Raw genomic sequence first — 25054 nt, forward strand, 5'->3', positions numbered from 1 at the left:
TTAAATTTGACAATTTAGCTCAAATGTAGCTTTGGTTAAAGACTTAAGTCATTTGAAATTAAAATGTTATAATTAATTTTTGTTCAATGCAAAAATTATAGAGTTATAGAGAATAGAGAAGGTCGTAAATTGCAACAAATTAACCTAATGATCCAAAAACACCGTAAAATAATTGCTTAAACAAATTCAAAATCATATATTTGTTAGCAATTCATAATACTGTTTATGTACATTCACATCTATATTCTTACTAAGTGTCTTACCGCACTTTGTTACACCTTTCGAATAGCTAATGAAAAATGTGGTAGAATTCAATTCAACTCTATATTCTATTCTATTCTGTTCTATTCTATTCTCAGAAGAAACTCCACCAGAAACTTAAAAAAAACAAGCTTTATGTACTTATTTACCAGAATGTACGGTACTAGATACAGCCAATTTAATTTCCACATTGCACTTGTCAGTATGTGACAGACTCTAAACAGAGAGTGGATTACACTCACACACAGAGGATTTCCCTCTAATAGAGTACTGTACGTGTGTGCACATGTAGAAATAGCACACACTCCTGTAAAAGCTGTTTATAGCCATCACTGAAGGACGAGCTCTGATAGTCACTGGTCTTCACCGGGTCAAAGGTCACTGCACAAGTAGCTCCGTCCCATTCACAAGACAAGGGTGTGTGTGTGTGTGTGTGTGTGAGACCATGACTGTAACCAGGAATCACAAAGCGCAGCATCTATTCAACTGCTTGAGTAAACAGACCTCATAAAAAGAAAGCACTTTGATCATGAACGCCTCATTCCATCCGTCCGCTTCTTGCTTCAGTCATTTTCAGCTCATCTGCCAGTACAACAGCAAAGACCTCACACTTGGTGGGTGTTTCCACCTCAAAGACACATAAAATACACCACAAAGATCATCTAACCCAATATGAACAATTGTTTTTATTGGGTTGTTAATGTCATGCTAGCTGCCAGTTTCATTACTGTCTGAAATTCAGTGTTTTTCTCTCACAACTCAAAAGAAAATGTCTGAATAACCTGCTGGTTTCTGACAAACAGGATCTAACTTAATTCCTGTCTGATCTATGCATTTACATGGAGCACCCAATGCAAAGAGAAACCACTGCTAGATGCAGTAAGTCTTTGACACTTTTGCCACATAACGTATTTGTTAATAGTATGCAATAAGTCAAATATTACAATAACTCTTGCTCATTACACTACTGTTCAGAAATTGGGGGTCAGTGATACATTTACCTTTTTAGGAAATTAATAATTTTTATTAAACAATGATGCACTGAACCCATCAAAAGTAACAGTAAAGACATTTTAATGCTACAAAAGATATCTATATCAGTTCTTCAAATAATTGTGATTTTAAGCAGCACAACTGCTTTCAACATTGATAATATAAAGAAACGCTTCTTGACCATAACATTTTCAAATTAACAGCTATTTGAAATCGTATTAATATTTCACAATATTACTCTTTTTAACTGTTTTTTTTTACACTTTGTAAAAAAAAAGTGCACATAAAATTGGAGCTTTCTGAAACTTCAGAGTTAAAAAAACTGCTTTTACTAGTCTACTATAACAGGAGCCCACTTTTAAGTTAGAAGGAGGGGCCCGAGTCATAATTAGAAACCAGTAAAAAGATGACCCTTTAGAAACCATTAGAGCACACAATCTCTCCAGAGATCCAGTTTCCTAATGCAAAAAAAAAAAAAAAAACTCTCAAAACCGCAGAGAAGCCGCATAGCTACACAAATTTTACACTTGTTTTTTAAAAGAATTTAAATGAACTATATAAATAATGCTGCCATTCACGGTGCATGAGATGACAGAATATCAGATCAGAATGCATGGGCTTTTTGTTTTAAGATCTTGAGATGTAATATCTTATAATACGTCTTATTCATCATGATCTGATGGAAGCAAGCGCTATTACTGAATGGTGAATACTTACATCAGATACTGCAGAGCAGGAAACGGAAGTGTACAGAGGTCAAAGTTTTGCTTTGGCAACTTAATACAGGTGGTCAAACAGGAAAACATCACTCAGAATCAAATAAGAGCTCTCAGTACAAGGCTAGAAGGTTCCCAGAACAACATTTCTCCAGTATTTGTTTGTTTTCTCCAGCACTGGCTAAGATTATTGATTTCCTCCGTGGCTATGCTCTCTATGTTTCGCGAACAGGTAAACAGAACACACAGAGCCTGAGAAGGTTGAGAAATCATTTGTTCTCAGGAAACACAAAGCCCATAATCATGCATAAATGTTAATCTGACACACATAAACGCTATGATGATGAGGCTACATTAGCATGCTGATAAGGGAAATGAAGATCACGAACTGGTTAATGTATGAGCGCAGAAACCATAAACAAAGCAAAGGTCATTCTCGCAGTGAAAAAAACACACACACTGGACTTCAGCAACTATCAGCTCATGATGGAAATGGCAGGTTGACCATTTCACTGTGAGAGAATCAAGACTTGATTAAAAAATGAAACAAAACTGTATATCATGATCCTCCTTTATCATTTTAAACCTGATTGAACAGTAAAATGTGCACATGTTTAAGTCTTCTATTCCTCTTAGACCTAAATCTCACGTTTCCTGCCACGACCCAAGGCTGATGTTCAGATTTGGCAGTCGTATTTTATCTGGCTGGTCATCTGGATCAGATCTGCGTCCCTCTGAGGGGCTCACGCTCTAATCGCTGTATTACGCTGACATAACAGACCCACAAGACACCGCTGACACTCTGGCTCTTGATCAAGCAGAGTATACTCTCTCATCTGGAGAATGTGTTATTACATTTGTTCTGGCTCATGATTATGGAGAATGATTTGGTGTTAAATGTCCTGAACCCATCACAGTCTGATGATCACAACAGTCTCAACACCAGCGTGAGGGTAACAGTTAAAGATCTGTACTGGCAACACAAAACACAAAGACAAGGAGTGTAAAGTGTGTTGTTATGTTGAACTACTCGCTAAAGATCAACCTGCAGCTAAACGGTGCAACTAAAACTTACAAATCATAAAAAAAGGTAAAAAAAAAAATATTATAAGAAAATGCTATTTTAGTTTTTTTTTTTTTTCATTTAAAATGTCATGATTAATTGAATGTTACTTTGTAATTATTTGTGAAATTTACTAAAAAATTTATATAATTTAATTTTTTTTTTTTAAGTAAATCGTACACTTTTTTTTTTTAGTGTAACTGAAATATAGATATTAGATGAAACACCAATGAAAACTGGAAATGCAGCCTTTGCATCTAATGGATAAAATAATTATTAAATATATTTATTAAATAGTTCATTAAAAAATATTAATTGAAGTACCAAAAATAGCTGAAAGGACAGTACATTATAACTTTTTTAAAATAGTTTATAAAAAAAGTATTCAAAATAACAGAACAAAATTACTAAAACATACAAATATAAAATAGAAAAAATTATAATATAAAAATAAAAGCAAAGCATTAATTAATAGTATACAGATAATACCAAAACAACATTGCAGCTATACTACAAACACAATCTCTAGAGTGAAAAACATAAATTCAACTAGAGGGCATATAAATTAAAAACACATTTTACTTCTGTTATTTGATTTATTTACATTTCAGGAATTGATAAGACGACGAAACCACCCCAAACTCCCACTATTGGTTGAGTCAATGTTGCACAAACAAATGGAGAAACGTTTACACTTTTTGGGGAAACTGACATCTACATGTGTTCTTATAGTTATTCCCACGTCTTGAACTGTAATAAGAAAGTTTTTATCATTTAAAAAAAAAAAAAAGACGCTTCTCCTTTAAGACTTTTTTTTTTTTTTAAGCAGCATTAATTTCTCTTCATGAGCTCTTTTTGGGGAAAACTCTTAACCCCCAAATGCATCTGTGGTCAGTGGGGAAGTATAACAAAGAGACAATCTGTCACTGTGCGCTGAATTATCTCGAGTTGATTATCTTAAGCTCTGACTACGTGATGTCACAGATGGGGGTCGGTAGTATCTCCAATCCCTCATAAATGAAAACAACCGGACATTGACATCCACCTGAGCTCAGCGGATCTCTCCAGAGGGAATCTCATGATGTCACCACATGCGTTCACATACAGAACACAGTGTACCAGCCCCATACACTGCACGAGAAATAAATAAATAAAACTGCACTCCTCCTCATGTGCAAGGAGATTATGTGGCTGTGCTCAGTGATGCAATGTGCATATGCATGAGAAATTAAATGCATTAACTCCATGAAGTGCAAGCTGTTTACCTTATTGCAGTATAGCATCCAAACCTCATACAGTCTCTCGGTCGATGCCATTCTGCACAGCAAGCTGTGAGCATGTAGGCAGAAATCTTTCTGGTTATATTATGGTCAGTATTCCCAATCCTTCATGGTGTCAACATCCTGCCAAAAGGAGTTTGCCCAAATGCCACGTTCATTCGTGTATAACAATCCCACCTCGGAGTCCGTGTTAATCCAGGATGACAGACCGTGTCATTTCTCTGTGCACGGTGAAATCACATCCATCATGTGAACGATACCAATCCCAGATGACTTGGACTTGTGCGTTTCCGGCAGTTTTCCACCAGCCGCTTTTTGATATTCCAAAAATTCCTGTGCTCTTCCAAGCCCTGTCGAGAAATACAGCACACATTAAAAACAGCCCTGGTTTTGATGCTCAAAAAAGCATTGCAAAAACACATTTGCATGCCACAGATAACAGTAAACGTGTAATGCATGACTTTAAGAGAAGGCAAAAAATAGTCCAAAATAAACAGAGACCCATGACATCATCCCAGGCCAACTCAACATGTTCACAGAGCCAACATTATAATTCATCCTCGAAATAGCATGTAAACTATATTTTAACTCGACAACATCAGTTTGAATATTTTCTATGCATTTGTTATTTATAAATATCCAAACACTAGCACATAGTAAGAGTTGATCTAGAACTCTGGCTGTTTTTCTGAGCTATACATACTAAAAAAAAAAATTGACCGATTCTAGATTTAGATAGAAACTCACAACACAAGATAGATAACGTTCAACATTTAGACCAACAGCATTATCTTGACTAAAATATTTACTTCTGAATTAGATGTAACGTTGACTCTTACGAATACACCATAATATCAACACTTGTCATATTATAAAGATCAGATCATAATAACAAGTGGCAGAGGCATATACAATACTAATGCTCTGCATGAATAGATCAGCTCACTGTCGCTGTTAAACTCACCTGCCTCAACAAAAGCAGCCCGTCAAAACTCCCGAGTCCTGAACCAAACCTTGTGTTCTGGTGAAGGATCCAGGAATGTGGCATGAACTGAAAGCGCCGCTGACATTTAAACCAGCTCGGTTTCAACCACCCAAACTAGCTTTTGACTCATTTTGTAAGCAGATAAGCCTGACAGCCCGGATGCATATGACGAATACCATTGCATTGGACTGGGACTGCTCGTCACTAAGCCACGGCACGGGCTCGAGTCGCTTGAAGGTGCGTGCGCGCGCGTGTGTTTTCTTCTTCCCTAAATGTTTTACGACAGGCAGCGCTCCTTTACGTTGCCTATGTGGAGCTCATGTGCGTCGCAATGGCGTGGTTGAAACCAGAGAGACGACCAATCGCTTGGCGTAATGAATATTAATTACCTCATGCTTGAGATTTGTTCTTTTTTTCTCTCTCTTTGACAGTCATATTTTATAACTGATATTTTAGTTGGTTAGTTTTAAGACTATTTAAGTTACTTAAGTTAATCAAAATCTAAAAATGTGTTTAAAAGATTAACTTTAAAATCCTAAAGAAGAATGTGGCGTAACTTGTGTGTAAATGTAACTCTTAAAGTCCCAAACTTTTATAAAATTTTCGTACTTAAGACATACTGAAGAAAAAAATAAACAAACAAACAACAACATATATATATATATATATATTTTTTTTTTTTACGCAGTTCGTCCGGGGTGTTCTGTTACGTAATCTAATTAATATTGGTAAACAAACCAGCAAAATGACTAGTGTTCACATGCCAACATATGCCGATCAGATAAACGTGTATAGAAATTCACTGTATAAACATGACCTTGCCTAATTAATATTTATAAGATGCCTTCAACATGATAAGATTACTAAACTAAGCATCAATAATTCGGTCGTTGTTGTTTTTAAATCTATAATTAATTAACTTTTGTAAAGATTAAGTCACCTTGAAATTGAAATATATTGGTTTTTGCAAGCAATATATGTTAAACAAATGCAGGATCTATTTATGATGATTTTATGGATTATTTTGACAATATATGACCGTCCCCTGCTGGCCAGAGATCCCAAATACAGAAATACTTTGGTAAATAAAAGTTCGTCAAATGCAACACAAATTCCTAGAAATCAAATGTTTTTGAGAGTTTAAAAGAAAAATTCACCGAATTAAATAAGTTCTTAAAATTACAAGGGAAATAAGGTTAGAAATATTATAAATAACTATAATTATTTAATTGACAGGAACCTTTAGAATTTCACTTTAAATCTACTGCATTAAGAAATAAAATAAAAATGACAGGACACCAAAGAGGTATGAAACAGAGTAAGAATATATTTATCATGTCTAAATATCTTATTTAGCTAACATGTTTAAAAAAAAAATCAGTAATATAATATCAGTCACAGTTACAGCTGCTCAGTCCGTCAGTGTCATCTCGATTGGGTTGAGGCAGTGTTGAACAGCACAGCATTGATGTTTTGGTTTGATTCTTCACAGGATTAATACGTGCAGTTTCTTCATTCAGAGCAAGAGGAGGCTTGTTGATATCTGAACACAGAGATACACACAAACACATGTACTGTACACACACCCACATGTTCACTGGCACAGGTTGAGTGGGTGATGCACTAATGACTTCCACACACACACACAACATGATATCTGGCTCCTGCATTCATGGCTCAGTTTGATGACCTCACTCATCGGAGTTGGATCAAATCCAGTGATTTGCAGTTAGTTCATTCATGATGTGATTGGCTGCTTTGAACATCAAACAGGAAGCTCTGAGCACACACTGATATGGTTTATATATAGAATAGCATACTAACAGTATGTATGGCAGTATGCATGGACCTACTACATTGGCCAAAATGTGCAGCATACTTATGAGCACACAGCATGAAATAAGACACTAGTCACACTGGATCTGTCCATAATAAAAGAGAAAATGATGCATGAGGTGACCAATCAAATGGCTTGACAGTGCAGTTTCTTTCCTGTATTTTACAGAAAGTTGGATGGGAAGTATAAAAAAATGCTTGTTTAAAAATAGCTAATAGTAAGGCTGCATGATTGTGAAAAATTGTGATGAAAAAACTCCAGGTTTGCTTTACTTGTTTATAGGGCTGCACAATTTGAACAAGTATTTTATCATTATTTTTTTATAATAATAAAATATTAAACAAAAACAAAAATTATTCGTTTTGTAATATTTCACAGTAAAATTAAAGTATTTAAGTAAAACATTATTATTATTATTATTATTAATAATATTGAAAAATAAAATAGCCATTTTATTCTACAGTGAAATAAAAATAAATCTTTATAATTGAATAATTTTTATTTCTCAATAATAATTATATTTCACATTAAAATTAAAATGGTGTTCAAGAAAAACATTATTATTATTATTATTATTATCATCATGATTATTGATAAATAACAATTATCCAAATAAGAAATATTAGTATTGTCATATTTACTGTAAAATTAAACATATCAAGTATTTAGGAAATATATATATATATAAATTCAATAAAAGCAGTCTTTGATATTTAATAAACAGACTGTATCACAAATTCAGTTTTATTTCAATGAATCATGCAGCCCAAGCTAATAGGCTTTTAGTTTAAGTCACAGCCATTAACTACGAGTTTTTACTTGCTCTAGCTAGTCAGGAAATTTCTAGGCAGCTGGTATGTGCTCGTTCTAGAGAGCATTTGATTGGCTAAAAATTGTAGATATGCCCATAAGTGCGTGATGATGTCATCAATACTTCGGTCCATAGAGAGATAGGATTTAGTGAGATTTCACTGTGGTTGGGGATACCATAGAATGAGGTGACAAATACAAACAAGTGAACAGCAACCTAGCAGCTGGTTAGGACGGATTAATACAGAATATACTTATGGAGAAATGGGTGAGAAATGGACAAGAAAAAGACAAGATGGAGACAGAAACAGGCGGCGAGGTTTAGGAAAAGTCCCACATGCCGTCCTCGGGCTCAGGGTCGGTGGGTGACGGGGTGTTGCTGGTCTTGGTGGGTGTTTTGGACGGAGGCGTATCTGGAGGACAGGACACTGGCACGGCCGGATACATCAAACTGAGGAAGGAGTCCCTTGTGTGTTTCTTCACCTGGAAGATCAATACATGAATTACTTTAGACTACACTGTGAGACTGAAGACAGGGTCAAGTTTATGACAGCTTGGTGAAAGGATTAATGTACCTGTCTGAAGAAGGGATGAGTGAGGAGAGCTGTCGCAGACGGCCTGAATACACAGGGTTCAATAAAGGTAAAAAGGTTTATTTTTATATTTTTTTATATTTTAGACATTTTCATCAGCTGGACAGGGTCAAAATGTACATTTTATTATTTTATGTGTGTGTGTGTATATATATATATATATATATATATGTATATATGTATATATATATATATATGTATATATATATATATATATATATATATATATATATATATATAACTATTACATGCTCTTTAAAACATTTTCCTCCCTCCTTCATCCACTCTAACATCTAACAGCTGACGAATTCGCCACATTCTTCATTAATTAAATTAAAACCATCAGTGCACAATTTTCCACATCTCAATCTGACAAGCACATCTTAGCAGCAAACATACACTCATTCACATCCTTCTATTCACTCTCTGAGGCAGAAGTCTCCAAACTCATCCTTTCAAATCATTCTACTACTTGTCCGCTTGATCCTATTCCATCTCATCTCCTTCAAGCCATTTCTCCTGCAATTGTACCTGCACTCACTCACATCATTAACACATCCGTTCACACTGGTGTTTTTCCCTCATCATTTAGACAGGCTCGTATAACTCCACTACTTAAGAAAACCACACTCAACCCATCTCTTTTAGAGAACTACAGACCGGTTTCTTCCTTTAATTGTAAAAACTCTTTTCCTTTCCCTTCTTCCTTTCATTGCAAAAACACTTGAATGAGCTGTGTTCAACCAAATCTCTGCCTTTCTCACACAGAACAACCTCCTCAACAGCAATCAGTCTGGCTTCAGAAGTGGACATTCAACAGATGCCAAGTCTGGCAAGAGTGGAATCCAGATCTTCAATACTTTTCTTCCTTGATCGGTCCTCTGCTTTTGACACGGTTAACCACCAGATCCTCCTGTCAACCCTACTGGCAAAGGACATCTCAGGAACCAAACTCCAGTGGTTTGAGCCTTACCTCTCAGATAGGTCCTTCAAAGTATCTTGGAGAGTTGAGGTGTCCAAGTCACAACATCTACTGTAACTACTGGGGTGCCTCAGGGCTCAGTTCTTGGACCACTTCTCTTCTCTGTCTACATGGCATCATTAGGTTCTGTCATTCAGAAACATGGCTTTTCATACCACTGCTATGCTGATGACACTCAACTCTACCTCTCATTCCATCCTGATGATCCGACGGTAGCTGCTCGCATCTCAGCTTGTCTAACAGACATTTCTTCCTGGATGAAGGACCATTACCTTCAACTAAACCTTGCCTCAGACCACATTGCTAAAACTGTCCAGTCCTGCAGATTTGCTTTATTCAACATCAAGAAGATCAGGCCCTTTCTTTGGGAACATGCTTCACAACTCCTTGTTCAAGCTCTTGTTCTGTCCAGGCTGGACTATTGCAATGCTCTCTTAGCAGGTCTTCCAGCCAATTCTTTCAAACCCTTACAATTAATCCAGAATGCAGAGGCAAGATTAATTTTTAATGAGCTGAAAAGAATACATGTCAGACCTCTGTTTATCAATTTGCACTGGCTACCAATAGCTGCTCGCATAAAATTCAAGGCATTGATGTTTGCCTACAAAACCAGCACTGGCTCTGCACCCCTTTGCCTAAATTCCTTACTTCAGACTTTTGTGCCCTCTAGAAACTTGCATTCTGCAAGTGAACATTACTTTATTGTGCCACCCCAAAGACTATTAATTGTTCATTCTGAGCTGTAACATCTGCTACGGGTCTGTGTGTATGTACCTGCGCTCAGGCTGCTGCTGCAGGCACAGTTGGACCAGGTTGTGCAGTGTGGCCGAGTGGTTTTTGGGGGCTGGGCTTTGAGGTCTCTCTGCTGTGGCAGTACGGGTCAGACTTCCGGTCGCAACACTCTCGCCGATCCCCGAATCCACACCGGAGCGGGACACCTTGAGCGCACCCATGTCTCCGAGAGGGTAAGGAGGGACGTCGAGGAGACAGCAGTGAGAACCTCGCAGCTTCTGAAGCAGCATCTGTAGAAAAAGGAACAGGAAGTGAGTGTTCAGTGATCAGGGTTTCATGCTCACAGGTGCAGTAGATGAAGGCACAGGTGAAGAACTGCAGTACCAGAGTGGCCGGCATGTCCTGGAACGGCACTCTGCCACTGACCAGCTCACACACCACGATTCCCAGACTGTAGATGTCTGACTTCACTCCATAGCCGTGAAGATCCTTCATCACAGAAAGACAGACACAAAACCCAGCATAGTTTCTCATGAAGCTGAATGTTTAGACCTGATGTTGGTATTGACATTGACCAGGCCTTATAAATAAGAATGTAAAATATATTAGTAACATATCAGTTATCAGCCAATATTAAATTTATTATTAGTTTAGTATCAAGATATTATTAAACTTTTTTTAATAAACCTTATACATATTTTTAAATGTACTTTTATATACACACACACACACATATAGTGCTGTCAAATGATTAATCGTGATTCAAATAAAATAAAATAAAAAATAAAACAATTTGTTTGCATAATATGTGTGTGTGTTCTGTGTATATTTATTTTGTATGTATAAATACACACACACACACACACACACACACAGTATATATTTTTAACTATTTACATGTTACACTATTAACATTATATTTATATTCATATAATTTATATTATAAATTTATATATTTAATTTATAAACAACCTATTTTTCTGAAATATATACATGCATGTGTGTATTTATACATAAATAATAAATATACACACATATATTATGTAAATAAAAACTTTATTTTGGATGCAATTAATCACGATTAATTGTTTGACAGCACTTACACAGACACAGATAATTTAGTACATCAAGTTAAGTTGGAAAAATAAGATAAAATAAATATTGGTAAGTGTTTGGTAAGAATTGTTAAATGAGGAATGTTGGCAACTCACTGAAATAAAGGAAGTTAAAAATCTTAAGTAAGTTATTTAGTTTAAAAGATTTATTTATGTTTTTTTTTTTCATTTTTCATTTATCTGCATTTTTAACAAAAATACAGCAAAAAAAGTAATATTGTAAAACATAATTACAATTTAAAACTGTTTTCCATTTCAACATATAATTTAAAATGCAATTTATTCCTGAGATGGCATTTTCAACATAATTACTCCAGAATTCTTCTGTTGCATTAATAAATAAAGTGCATGCTCGTTTTTTACATTTAGAATATCTGTGATACAATCTAATCTAAATTAATTTCTTTAATTTGTAATAATTTTCTAATATTTTTTTAAAGTTGTCTTGCCGTTTATAAATTTTGTACTGTTATAAACAGTCTCTAACGCTACTATACTGTGTGGAGGGTGTGTAAAGTCACCTGTCGCAGGAGCTCAGGACTCAGCCAGGGCAGCAGAGACGGACTGTGTTGAGGCATGTCAAACACGGCTCTCATCCTCTTGCCATCCTTCATCAGACTGTACACACTCTGCAGCCCCGACAAACACACACGGCCTTCAGCTGACAGCAGCACATGACTGGCCTTTACACCCCTGCAGGACGCACCAGATGAGGAGACCAGATTCATTTAGGGCTCTGTGAAACTGTCATCGAGTGCTCACCTGTGCACGTAACCCATGTGATGCAGGTACTCCAGTGCTCGGAGCACCCCATACAGCAGGTACGCTATCAGAGACTCGCTCATTCCATCCGGAAAACACGACCTGAGCAAAGAGTCTGCAGAACCTGAATGAGACGCGTGCGGAGAGGGAAATGAAACAAGGGAAGGATGGGAAGCGAAAGAGGATGTATATTACAAGCGAGTCTTACCGTAGCTCATGAGAGGAGACAGCACCCAGAGCTGACAGCAGGAGCTGAACACCAGTCTGGACGTCAGCAGGTTCGGGTGAAGGAACAGTCTGGACAGCAGAACCTCATTCTGCAAATAACACACACATAACTATGAATGCACCAGCAATTTTGTCTATCTATAAGATTTGTGTGTATGCTTCTAAAATTCTTAAAATGTCCCACAAATACTGTCAATCCTCAAAGCAATAGTTTAATCATCATTACAGGGGCAAATAATAACAGAATGTTAATTTTTTGGAGAACTATTGCTTTAAGGCATTGAAGCAATAGCTCTTTATTTCATTATTTACTTGCTCTCATATTGTTGCAAACACAATTGCTGTTATATTTGCTTCGAATAATGACATTATTGTCAATCTGTTTCACGGAATGACTTCAAAAATAATTTTTAAATATAAGTCTTATAGGCTACTTTTCTTGTTGTTTTGTTATTCTTTTTTTTTGGGGGGGGGGCATTTTGGGAAGTTTCCATGTCACAAAAAAAAACATTTTTTTTTACACATTTTAGTACTTGCTAATTTTTTTGTAAACATAATAATATAAATATGATTATTTTCAAATTTATATATATATTAGTGCTGTTAATTAATCATGATTAATCACATCTAAAATAAACGTTTTTGTTTATGTTTGTGTACTGTTTATTATGTATATACAAATACACACACACACACAGTATATATTTAGAAAATATTTACACGTATATACATTTATATTATTATATTTTTATTTTTATATATATATATATATATATATATATATATATATATATATATTGTGTAAATGTTAAATTAAATTAAATTAAATTACATTTATGCATTTAGCAGACGCTTTTATCCAAAGCGACTTACAGTGCATTCAGGCTACAATTTTTTTTTTTTTACGTAACATCATAATATATAAAACATATTTTCTTAATTATGTACATGCATGCAATATTATACACACTCGGACATTTTTTCTGCACCCTGAGATGAATCTCTCGCCAAACATTGTCTCATCCTAACAAACCATAGGCTACATCAATGGAAAGCTTATTTATTCAGCTTTTATGTATAAATCTCAATTTTAAAAAACTGACCCTTGTATTATATAAATTATAAATGTATTATATAGTATACAATATTGTGGCGGCGGAGGTGTGGTTCAGCGAGATCTGCGACGGGAGAGAGGGTGAGGAGATTAGCGGTGGTAAGTGGTTCAGGTGAGAAACAAGTAACACCTGGTTCTCGTTGCAGTGATTGGCATGGGGAATCGGCATTTAAGCCGCCCACGAACCAGCAGAGACTGAGAGAGCTGAGGACTCGTGGGAGAAAGCAGCAGACGTGCGGGAGAGACCGTAGACCAGAAAAACAGTGAATAGTGTTCAGTGAACGTGTGAAGTGAAGCGCATGTGGCGCAACTTTGTTTCTTTTTGAGTTTAATAAATATTCCCAGAACGCCGACTCCATTCTCCTTCCTTCTCAGCCGAGCTTGAGCCTCAATCCATTACACTGGTGCCGAAACCCGGGAGAAAGGAGAATCACCCCGCCATGCAGACTCCGCCAGGAACATCCGGATCGCCATTTGCGGAGATCATCACGTCGCTCGCGGGCCTGCACCAAGAACACCATCAGGCTCTGCTGGACTTGCGGGCTGACCACGATCGCCGTTTCCAGGCGATGATGCAGGTCCAGCAGGAGGACCGCGAGCTGATCCGGAGCTTGCTGGACCGGGAGGTTCGGACGCGGCCGGCAGCCCCCAGTGCTTGTTCGAGAGGACGGCCGTGGCATGTGGGTGGCCATCGGACAGCTGGCCGGTTCGGGTGATCCCGCTGCTGTCAGGAGAGGCCCAGAAGGCGGCCCAACAACTGCCCGTCCCGAACCTCCTGGTTTATGCCGACCTAAAAAGAGCTATTCTCCAAAGGGTCGGCCTCAGCCCCAAGCAGCATCGTCAGCGCTTCCGGTCCCTGGACCTGGCCGAAGCGGGCCGGCCCTTTGTCCTGGCCCAGCAGCTCCGGGACTTATGCCGCAAATGGCTGTTGGCCGGAGGAGGCGACGCCGAGAGTATCATCAACACGGTGGTACTGGAGCAGTTTATCTCCCGTCTCCCGAAAAAGACTGCTCAGTGGGTCCAGTGCCACCGGCCGGCGTCGCTGGATCTGGCCATCCAACTGGCGGAGGACCAGCTGGCGGCGTGTTCCGGGGTCGGCGAACCCCTGCCATCTATCTCTCTCTCTCTCTCTTCCCCTACCTCTCTCTCTTCCCCCACCCCAAAATCTGTTCCTTCTCCTAGGACCCGAGTCGGGGGGCCTCCGAGGGCCGCGCCACGTTGGAGGACGGGGACGGAGCTGGCAGCCGGATCGAGGGGCCCGGCCAGGGGAACGGGGTCGCCGCGCTGGGAAGGGGACGAGGAGCCTCCTGTCGCTTCCCCACGCCAATCACCGGACCCACTTCCGGCCACTAGGGCGGCGGGGAGGCCTGGGCCCGCCTGCTGGCGTTGCGGGGATCCGGGCCATTTTGTGGATAGGTGCCCGGTTATGGAGGTGGGGACATTGGTCCGGATCCCGGACGACCCGCAGGCTGCCCCTGATCAAGCCGGGTTGTACCAAATACCCGTGAGTATTAAGGGGGGTATCTATCGAGCTTTGGTGGATTCAGGTTGTAACCAGACCTCCATTCATCAAAGCCTGATACAATCTGGGGCATTGGATATGGGCCGCATGGTTAAAGTGAGGTGTGTGCACGTGGATATAGTGAAATACCCCGTAAAAGCCATAGCTATTAAATTTAGGGACCAAAAGCATTTTGTGGAGGTGGCCGTTAGTCCGCGCCTCCGGCACCCGCTAATTTTGGGAACCAATTGGCCAGGCTTCGAACAATTATTGGGGTGTTTAACCATGGGTGCCTCGGGGAGTAAGAGTCGGCAGGACAGGGGAGCGAGCGCTCAGGTGGGAGAATCTGTGCCAGGACCTAGCGGGACAGCTCCAGGGGAACTGAGCGGCTTGGCGAGGCTGAACCTTTCCAGTTACGATGACTTTCCCCTGGAAAAGTCCCAGGATGAAACCCTCAAACATGCGTTTGAACAGGTCCGGACCATCGATGGACAGGTCCTCCATCCTGAGCGCGCACTCTCCTATCCGTATTTTGCCATTATTAAAGACCGGTTGTATCACGTGACCCACGACACGCAAACAAAGGAGGATACAGCCCAATTGTTAGTACCTCAGAGCCGTCGGGAAATGTTATTCCAGACGGCACATTGCAATCCTATGGCAGGGCATTTGGGAATGACAGCGACACTAAATCGCCTAATGACCCGGTTCTTTTGGCCGGGCATTCACGAGAACGTGCGCAGGTGGTGCGCGTCTTGTCGTGAATGTCAGTTGGTAAACCCACCGGCCACCCCAAAAGCGCCATTGCGCCCTCTTCCTCTAGTACAGGTCCCCTTCGAACGAATTGGCATGGACCTCATCGTGCCATTAGAGCGATCGGCACGCGGACATCGGTTTGCGCTAGTCATAGTCGATTACGCAACCCGATATCCTGAGGCAGTGGCGCTCCGCAACATCTCGGCAAAGAGTGTGGCGGACGCCCTGTTTCGTTTAATCTCCCGCGTGGGAATCCCAAAAGAGATTCTCACGGACCAAGGCACCGCGTTTATGTCACGCACGGTACGCGAATTGTACGAATTATTGGCCATTAAAGCGGTACGTACCAGCGTCTATCACCCACAAACGGACGGACTGGTCGAACGCTTTAACCGCACATTGAAAACGATGATTCGTAAATTCGTACAAGAGGACGCGAAAAATTGGGATAGATGGCTGGAACCCCTCTTATTCGCTGTGCGCGAGGTCCCCCAAGCCTCCACGGGGTTTTCCCCCTTCGAGCTTCTTTACGGACGCCAGCCCCGGGGGGTCTTGGACGTCCTGAAAGAAACTTGGGAGGACGGACGTTCGGAGAGTAAAAACGAAATTCAATATGTCATGGACCTGAGGGCAAAACTCCATACACTGGGGCGGCTCTCTATGGAGAATTTGCTGCAGGCCCAAGGCAGACAGAGCCAGTCGTATAACAGGGGAACTAGGCTACGAGAATTTGCACCGGGAGATAAAGTGCTCGTTTTACTACCCACCTCTAGCTCAAAATTATTAGCGAAGTGGCAAGGACCCTTTGAGGTCACACAGCGGATAGGGGATCTCAATTATGAAGTAGTACGAACGGATAGAGGCAACGCACGCCAAATTTACCACCTCAACCTCCTCAAAAAATGGAGCGCGGAGGCGTCAGTGCGGTTAGCAACGGCAGTGAGCGGAGAGGAGGATCTCGGGCCAGAAGCGATTGTCAAAGAGAAATCCCTCGCCCTGGCCCCAGGGGGGGATCACCTCTCGCCCTCGCAGCTCACTGACATCGGGCGGTTGCAGTCCGAATTTGCCGATGTGTTTTCGCCTCTACCGGGTCGCACTAATTTGATTCAGCACCATATTGAGACCGAGCCGGGCGTGGTAGTGTCGGCCATATAGATTACCTGAACACAAAAAAAAGGTAGTTCAGGCGGAATTAGAAGCTATGCTGGGGATGGGAGTAATCGAGGAGTCCCACAGTGATTGGGCGAGCCCGATAGTTTTGGTGCCTAAAACGGACGGCTCGGTGCGCTTTTGTGTGGACTACCGCAGGGTGAACGCAGTGTCAAAATTTGATGCTTATCCAATGCCGCGGATTGACGAGTTGCTCGATCGGTTAGGCACGGCTCGCTTTTATTCGACATTGGACTTAACAAAGGGATATTGGCAGATCCCCTTATCTCCCATGTCCAAAGAAAAAACAGCCTTCACCACGCCGTTTGGATTGCACCAATTTGTCTCACTTCCGTTCGGTTTGTTCGGGGCCCCGGCTACGTTTCAGCGTCTCATGGATCGGGTGCTAAGACCCCATGCTGCAAATGCCGCTGCCTATCTGGATGATATTATCATCTATAGTGGAGACTGGCAGCGGCATATGGAGCATGTGAGGGCCGTCCTTGGGGCGCTGAGACGGGCGGGGCTAACGGCCAACCCGAAGAAGTGCGCAGTTGGGCGGGTGGAGGTAAGGTAACTGGGCTTCCACATGGGTCACGGGCAGGTGCGTCCCCAAATTGACAAGACGGCAGCGATTGCAGCCTGCCCCAGGCCCAAGACCAAAAAGGAGGTGAGGCAGTTCCTGGGGCTGGCGGGATATTACAGGAGGTTTATCCCTGACTATTCGGACCTCACCAGCCCGCTGACTGACCTCACTAAAAAGGGGGTACCAGATACGGTCCAGTGGAGGGAGCTGTGCCAACAGGCCTTCACCCGGGTTAAGGCTGCCCTGTGTGGCGGACCGCTCCTGCACTCTCCTAACTTTTCTCTCCCCTTTTTGTTGCAGACTGACGCGTCGGACAGGGGGCTGGGCGCAGTCCTGTCCCAGGAGGTGGAGGGGGTGGACCGGCCGGTGCTGTACATTAGTCGAAAGCTCTCAAAGAGAGAGACTAAGTACAGCACCATAGAAAATGAGTGTTTGGCCATCAGGTGGGCGGTTCTCACCTTTCGCTATTACCTCCTGGGGCGGGAGTTCACCCTCTGCTCGGACCACGCGCCCCTCCAGTGGCTCCACCGCATGAAGGATACCAACGCGCGAATCACTCGTTGGTATCTGGCTCTGCAGCCGTTTAAGTTCAAGGTGATTCACAGGCCGGGGGCGCAGATGGCTGTGGCCGACTTCCTCTCCAGGAGTCGGGCGGTGGGGGTATGTGGCGGCAGAGGTGTGGTTCAGCAAGGTCTGCGACGGGAGAGAGGGTGAGGAGATTAGCGGTGGTAAGTGGTTCAGGTGAGAAACAAGTAACACCTGGTTCTCGTTGCAGTGATTGGCATGGGGAATCGGCATTTAAGCCGCCCGCGAACCAGCAGAGACTGAGAGAGCTGAGGACTCGTGGGAGAAAGCAGCAGACATGCGGGAGAGACCGTAGACCAGAAAAACAGTGAATAGTGTTCAGTGAACGTGTGAAGTGAAGCGCATGTGGCGCGACTTTGTTTCTTTTTGAGTTTAATAAATATTCCCACGAGCCTCAGAACGCCGACTCCATTGTCCTTCCTTCTCAGCCGAGCTTGAGCCTCAATCCATTACAAATGTATAAATTATAATACAATACAATATATAAAATTGTCAATTTGTATATTGCTATTCCTTACTTGTTCTATTTATCTTTTTTTATTATTATCTGTGTTTTTGTTGTGTCTCTGTCATTCTGTTGCACTGTGGAGCTTCTGTCACGAAAACTAATTCCTCGGATGTGTAAACATACCTGGCAATAAAGCTCATTCTGATTCTGATTCCATATTTATTTATTATTTTATAATAATGATGTTGCAAAATATCTTTTTTTTTTTTTACTATAATTTTATATGCCATGCGTTATTATAAAGTTTAATATTAAAACAGTAGAAATCAGCGTGATGTTCTCATTACGCATGGACACACCATCAGCTGCAGCAGCTCATCTTCTGTGCACTCATCCAGGTTCGTGTTTTTCACCGCCACCAGCCGGCCAGACGGTGTGTGTCGAGCCATGCTCACCTGACTGAGGTTATTAAAGCCCCGGCCTGCACACACACACACACACACACACACACACAAACAACACAGAAAAAGGACAAAACACAGCCATATAAACACATGATATAGACATGAGACTTCAGGCAGTAACTAGCTCATATCATATACTGTATAAAGCAGGTCAGGTTCATTACCCAGTTGTGAGAGCAGCTGATAGTGGGCGGGGTCAGTGGAAAGATCTGTGATGTCATCATCCGTCAACACAGAACACGGAGAGACATCACTGCTCTGTCACACACAGAACACAGCACAGAATTATATTAAGGCATTAATATGTGCTTTTTATACACATTATATAAACAGCCAATTTTCTAGTAATATGCATGCTAATAAGAAATTAGTTAATAGTGAATAGTATTCCATGAATTAAAGTGTAACCATAAATGAAAATAAAAAACTTAAAATGAAAATGAAAAATAATTACTGATTGGAAATAGATAAAAGCTAAATAAATTAAACTAAATGAATAAATAAATAAACACCATTAATTAAGAAAATTCAAAATAAAAAGGTAATTCAAAATATTGGTAAAAACTATAATAGTATAATACTAAAATAACACTACTGAGAAACATAGATCTTTTGCAGATCTTTGTAGGTGAGATGGAGGTTAGTGGGTGTACAATATTTCAAGATATCGGTGAAATGAGGGAATAACATAAAAAGCATTTCAGTAATGGCACATACATTTTACATTCATGCATTCCCTGCTAGTCAATCACAACCTCGGAGCTGCTAGAGCCACTGAACTACAGCAGAAGTGTTTTCGAATAAGAAAAAAATAGATCAAACCTAGGACTTAATTACATAGTCCATAATGCTTCATCGGAGCTCATTCAATCCTTCATAAGTACAAGTCCTGAACTTCCAGGTTTTTTTGCTTTGAATAATTTGTGATATTGCAATTCATCAGTACATCAAATGCAGTCACACAACTTGACATGCATTACATAGCTAAGAACTCTAGGGGGTGACAGAGCTACATTCAAATCACTGTGCCATTAAACCAGATTTGTAATTATTCAGGTAGCTTCTACAGTGTATAAACATGTCAAGATTTTAGACTCTAAGTTCATAAGCCTATAACTTTTATTGAAGCATTTTTTGAGAGACCATGAATGGAAAAGTGGCCCAGATCACTGCAGTCAAAAACAAAATATTTCTGCCAAAGGATGGGAAACTCTAAAGCCGACCCACAGATGTCTCCTTCAGCCAAAAACACAGGACAACAGCACAAGTGCGCTTTCATCCAGAACGATGGAACAGAAACACTGCTTTGTGATGCCCAATACAATGGATCCACTCAGAAAACACTTGAGCACAACAACAATCTGAAGCTCACTGGAGTTTGTGATTATGCGATGATGTTTCTCTGGCGTGACTATGCCCTCTCAGATCCTACAGGGCTTCTCACACTGACAGCTATTTGCAGTGACAAAGCAAACGGAAGTCATTCATTTGAAATCAGAGTCTGTGTGTGATTTGAGGCGATGTGGGCAACAGCGGCCGACGGCAATGCGACAAAGTGAAGAAGAGTTCACGATGATGCAGCATCTACCACAGACAGCACAGATCTCATAGAGCAGACCAATACCAACAACAAATGAAACAAATACTCAATTCATTCAATCTGCATTGAGTGATTAAACAGGACACCGTTTTGATTTGAATTCATAAAAGCAGAACATTGAATTTAACGGAATACTGGGTATTTCCAAAATAATTTGATAATTGCAAATGATAGTGGGAAAACATTCACTGTAATTTTCCCAGAACTTACTCAAGATTTTGATAAAAAATAAAAAGCAATAATTTTGTAAATAATGTTATACATTTTGCACAAAACAAATGTATTTTTAAAAGTAAAAAGGTATTTTCAGTATTTATTTATCAATCATTATTATTTTTATTTTTTTTGTTGTTGCCATACAGTATAATCATCAATGGTTGTATTCTTAAAATTATTTTAAGAAATAAATATCAGCAAGGATGCATTAAATTGATCAAAAGTGGCAGTAAAGACATTTATATTGTTAAAAAATAAATTTCAAATAAATGCAATCCTTCTAGTTCAGATCAAAAATCTATTTATCAAAAATCATTTTAGGTATAACTGTTGACCCTTCATCAATAATAGAATGCAGAACAACTGTATTTAACACTGATAATAATAAGAAATGTTTCTTGAGCAGCAAATCAGTGAATGATTTCTGAAGATCATGTGACACTGATTTTCAGCTTTGATCACAGGAATAGAATACATTTCACAATATATATCACACTAGAAAACAGTCATTTTTAATTATGATAATATTTCACAATATTACTGTTTTTACTGTACTTTGGATCAAATAAATGCAGCTTTGGTGAGCATAAAAGGCTTCTTTCAAACTAAAAGAAAATAAATTAAAACAATACTATCAACCCCAAACCTTGATATATAATTTGGATTTTGCATGGATTTCAACACACTGTGTTTTTTGACAAATTTAATTCAAATTCTCACTCCAACATGAACCAGCTCTTAAATTCTGCATTGTTTCTCATTCCCGCTAACGACCAATAGTAGTGCATTAACTGAATCAGTGTCAGTGTGAATCTCTCTTGAAGAGGACAAGAGTCACTGAATCTGTGATCTACTGTTAGACTCTACTGACCGAGCACTGATGGCTGATGTCTTCATACTGCTCCTCTATGCTGATGGACTGGACTTGTGAGTGGGAGGAGATACAGGTGCAGTCCTGAGGGGAAGAGGGAGGAGACATGAGACACGCCCCCCACCCCAAACATGAATATGGAAATTAATAGGACTGTATCAACTGTATGAATATGCATGACTTGAGCAAGGGTGGGCTGTAGGGAAAAGACACGGCAAAAAGAGGACATGATTATGGAAATCCTGCGGTGGAGAGTCAGCCTTGCCATGTGGGATTAAGTCATGGTTAAAGGAATTTTCTGTATTCCATGCAAAACATGAAAAATTTTGGTTTGTTTTTATAAACTGAACCCAGAATATTTCTTTATGACGTTAAAAGAATAGTCCACCCAAAAAAAAACTTTTCTTAGAATTTACTCACACTCAGGCTATTCAAGATGTAGATGAGTTTTTTTCTTCATGGGAACAGGTTTGGAGATATGTAGCATTAACCAAAGGATTCTCTGCAGTGAATGGGTGCCGTCAGAATGAGAGTCCAAACAGCTGATAAAAACATCACAATAATCCACAAGTAATTCTACTATCCCTTTAATTGATGGACTGGAGTGGTGTGGATTATTGTGATGTTTTTATCAGCTGTTTGGACTCTCATTCTGAGGGCACCCATTCATTCCTGAGGATCCATTGCTTAGCAAGTGATGCAATGCTACATATCTCTCTAAATCTATTCACATGAAGAAACATCTCATCTACAGTACATTTTGGATGATCCGAGGGCGAGTAAATTCTCTGTAAATTTTCATTTTTGGGTAAATATTAATTTAACAGACACATTATGATATTAATAGTGGTTGAATTGTCATTTACAGAAATTAGTATTTAATTGATGTATATTTGATTATAACAAATAATTGTGAAAAAACACTAATTTCCAAGAATTTTACCCAGATTTGATATCAAATGTTCTTTTATGGAATTACTTATAAACAATGCAAAATTAATGTGCTTTTTAATGGCTGTTGAAAACATTTATTTATTTATTTATTTATTAACGAGTGACACAGGAAACTGCAAACACAGTTTTCATTTGTTTCATGCTTAAAGAACCTTTATTGGATCCAGAACATGTCTTTATAAGTGAGACGGTAACATGAGACTCCTGGATTAAGAGGTGAGGTGGAGGATTGGTGGATATTAATGAGGACGTTTATTATTAAAACTGCTGATATCTAGGGATTAGAGAATAATCAGGCCATGGATATTGTTCAGCGAACATCTTCTGCCCATGAAAACATCCCTAAAGCTCTTCTACTATACTGAAGACTAAACCCAGAATCAAAACCTTCATGCAAACACATTTCTGAATGAAGAACTGCAGAAATAAACACAGAAAGCATGAAATACAGAATACATTGAGCTTCGCACAAGCAAGCTGGGGATGAAAAGATTTGACTCTCACCAGAAACGACATGAGGCTGAGCTGATGCTTCACTGGAGTTCATTTATCTGATTCTGAAGACAGTGAATAACAATCAGTCCAGCTGCAAAAACACTCCAGCAGTGGTTTTCTGGCTGCTTCCAGTGTGCCACGCTGCATTTCTCATTGCAAAAAATATGCCTGAAAAGCTAAATGTATTTCGCTTACCTGGCTTTGCTCGGATTTCACTGCGTACAAGACAGACTTCATCTCATCTCATGCTGCTCCATTAGAGTCCTATGAAGAAAACCATTAGCACAGACGCTTTCAAGCACATATCAAATTTTCAGAGCTTAAACGACATTATGATCCAGATCCAAAGCTCACATTTCAATTGCACACATTTCTATTTTCTAAAAACTAGTCTGATTTCAAATGCATCTTGTCTGAATATCAGCATTCATATTCCGGTCCTGTAGCTGACGCTGTGTCCACGAACAGAGAAGCCGGAATCAGTGTCTGCCACAGCTTGACCGACTGCATGAGTCTGACCTCCTCTCCTCTCTAAACATCATCATCATCATCTTCTTCTTCGGTTATAACACTTGATAGGATGTCATATCTGTCTGGGTGCATCAGCTCTGATATTCCCGGAGGTGACATTGGGAAACACTGTCCATTTTGTGTTGTTATGCAATTAATATTAGCAGCATTAAAATAAGTTCACGCTTGGCTGATTACACTTTATATTTATAAGAAGATTATTGAATGCATATAGCTCAAGATTAGGTCTCTGCTTAAACCGCAATTGAAAATAAAATAAATAATGCATATTGGTTCACAATACAGCAAACAAATAGATATGCATAAACATGCATGTTATATATTAATCATGTAATTATCAGAGCAGCTGACAGCAGGTGTCCTTCCTAGTCCTTGACAGTGATTGCATGTAGGTTAACAAGGTTAAGAAAAAAAAATGTTCAACGAAGGGCACTGGTGCACTAGAAGCGTCTAAAATAAGATGGACTATAATATTAAATCCACCCCGTTTCATATTAATTATGTTTAATGTTGCATGAACGCATTTGTTGACTTTAGTAGATAATTTTGACATGATTTAACATTAATAATGCATGATTAATATCATTCGCAACGAGCTACAAAAACTATTATTTTCTAATACCATGCATACTCAAATTGTCTGAGACTGATGAGAAGCTCAAGAGAGGCCAGATATGACAAAAACTCACCATTGTTATGCATGTGGATGGAGGTTCTCCTGTAAATTGATTTTGCGCCCTTAATTTTGACGGCGAACGTCAGTTCTGGGCAGTTACAGTTACTTCGGTCACATCACAGTTTTATTGTATGAGGAAAAATCACGCAGCGTCTCTCACATTGACCAATAACATTTGTAAGTTGACTTGCCAAAGCTTTTCTTCACAGTCCCGGCTGAGATTTACATAATAAAAGTCTCTCAAACATGTCGTAAATGACGTACCAGAGGAATTTCCACAATAAAAGTCTTTTGATCACACGACTAAACCTAAACTAGAAGGGTATGCATAATAAAAGCACCTAAACTATTAATAATTTCACCTCTCTATAATTTAAATAATCATTTAAGATAATTACCTGACATGTTAGGAAGTGATCTAAAAACAGTGGCGAGCTTAAACTAAACTGCACGTTTATAATCCCTAGAATAACTGTACAAGTTGTTCTTTATTTTCTAATAAGGGACCTGGAGGTTTTTATCTTCTCTCCACGTCCTTTACATGAACACTCAAAATTCAGTCTTACTTTATTAATTCAATTCAATTCACGTTTATTTATATAGCGCTATTCACAATTCAAATTGTTTGCAAAGCAGCGCCACAGAAATTTAAAGTTTTTACATTATATTTAGGATTAGCTTGTGTCAAGGTTATGTCAGTATGGCAAAAAAAAAGACACAGACTCTGAAAAATGCAATAGGCTAAGCATAA

At 39.6% G+C, this 25054-nt stretch overlaps 2 protein-coding genes across 2 annotated transcripts in view; both read right to left on the minus strand.

Annotated features, from left to right (window-relative positions):
- The window catches only part of nbeal1 (neurobeachin-like 1), a 50385-nt gene extending 44837 nt beyond the window's left edge, over window positions 1-5548 (minus strand). The window contains exons 1-2 of the mRNA XM_059570117.1: window positions 5278-5548; window positions 4299-4663 (exon numbers count right to left, since the gene is read on the minus strand). Of these exons, the coding sequence (XP_059426100.1) occupies window positions 4299-4349 (51 nt within the window). The 5' untranslated portion in view covers window positions 4350-4663; window positions 5278-5548. The remainder of the gene's footprint in view (window positions 1-4298; window positions 4664-5277) is intronic.
- Window positions 5549-7863: 2315 nt separating this feature from the next.
- On the minus strand, window positions 7864-24533 carry stradb (STE20 related adaptor beta). The gene is made up of 13 exons (XM_059571714.1): window positions 24317-24533; window positions 23292-23360; window positions 23106-23158; window positions 21648-21731; window positions 19125-19218; window positions 18856-18977; window positions 12338-12446; window positions 12130-12253; window positions 11889-12060; window positions 10637-10741; window positions 10295-10542; window positions 8521-8563; window positions 7864-8428 (listed from the first exon to the last, which is right to left on the minus strand). Exons 3-13 carry the CDS (start codon window positions 23115-23117, stop codon window positions 8267-8269), a joined length of 1275 nt encoding a protein of 424 aa, XP_059427697.1. The 5' UTR covers window positions 23118-23158; window positions 23292-23360; window positions 24317-24533; the 3' UTR covers window positions 7864-8266.
- Window positions 24534-25054: the final 521 nt, after the last annotated feature.

Source organism: Carassius carassius, chromosome 17 (genome assembly GCF_963082965.1).
Source record: "Carassius carassius chromosome 17, fCarCar2.1, whole genome shotgun sequence".
Taxonomy (NCBI): domain Eukaryota; kingdom Metazoa; phylum Chordata; class Actinopteri; order Cypriniformes; family Cyprinidae; genus Carassius; species Carassius carassius.

Coding starts and splice junctions, on each gene's coding strand:
- stradb (XM_059571714.1), bottom strand. Junction 12,061..12,129: donor CACATGGGTTACGTGCACAG/GTGAGCACTCGA, acceptor TGCGTCCTGCAG/GGGTGTAAAGGCCAGTCATG. Junction 10,742..11,888: donor GTCCTGAGCTCCTGCGACAG/GTGACTTTACAC, acceptor TCTGTGATGAAG/GATCTTCACGGCTATGGAGT.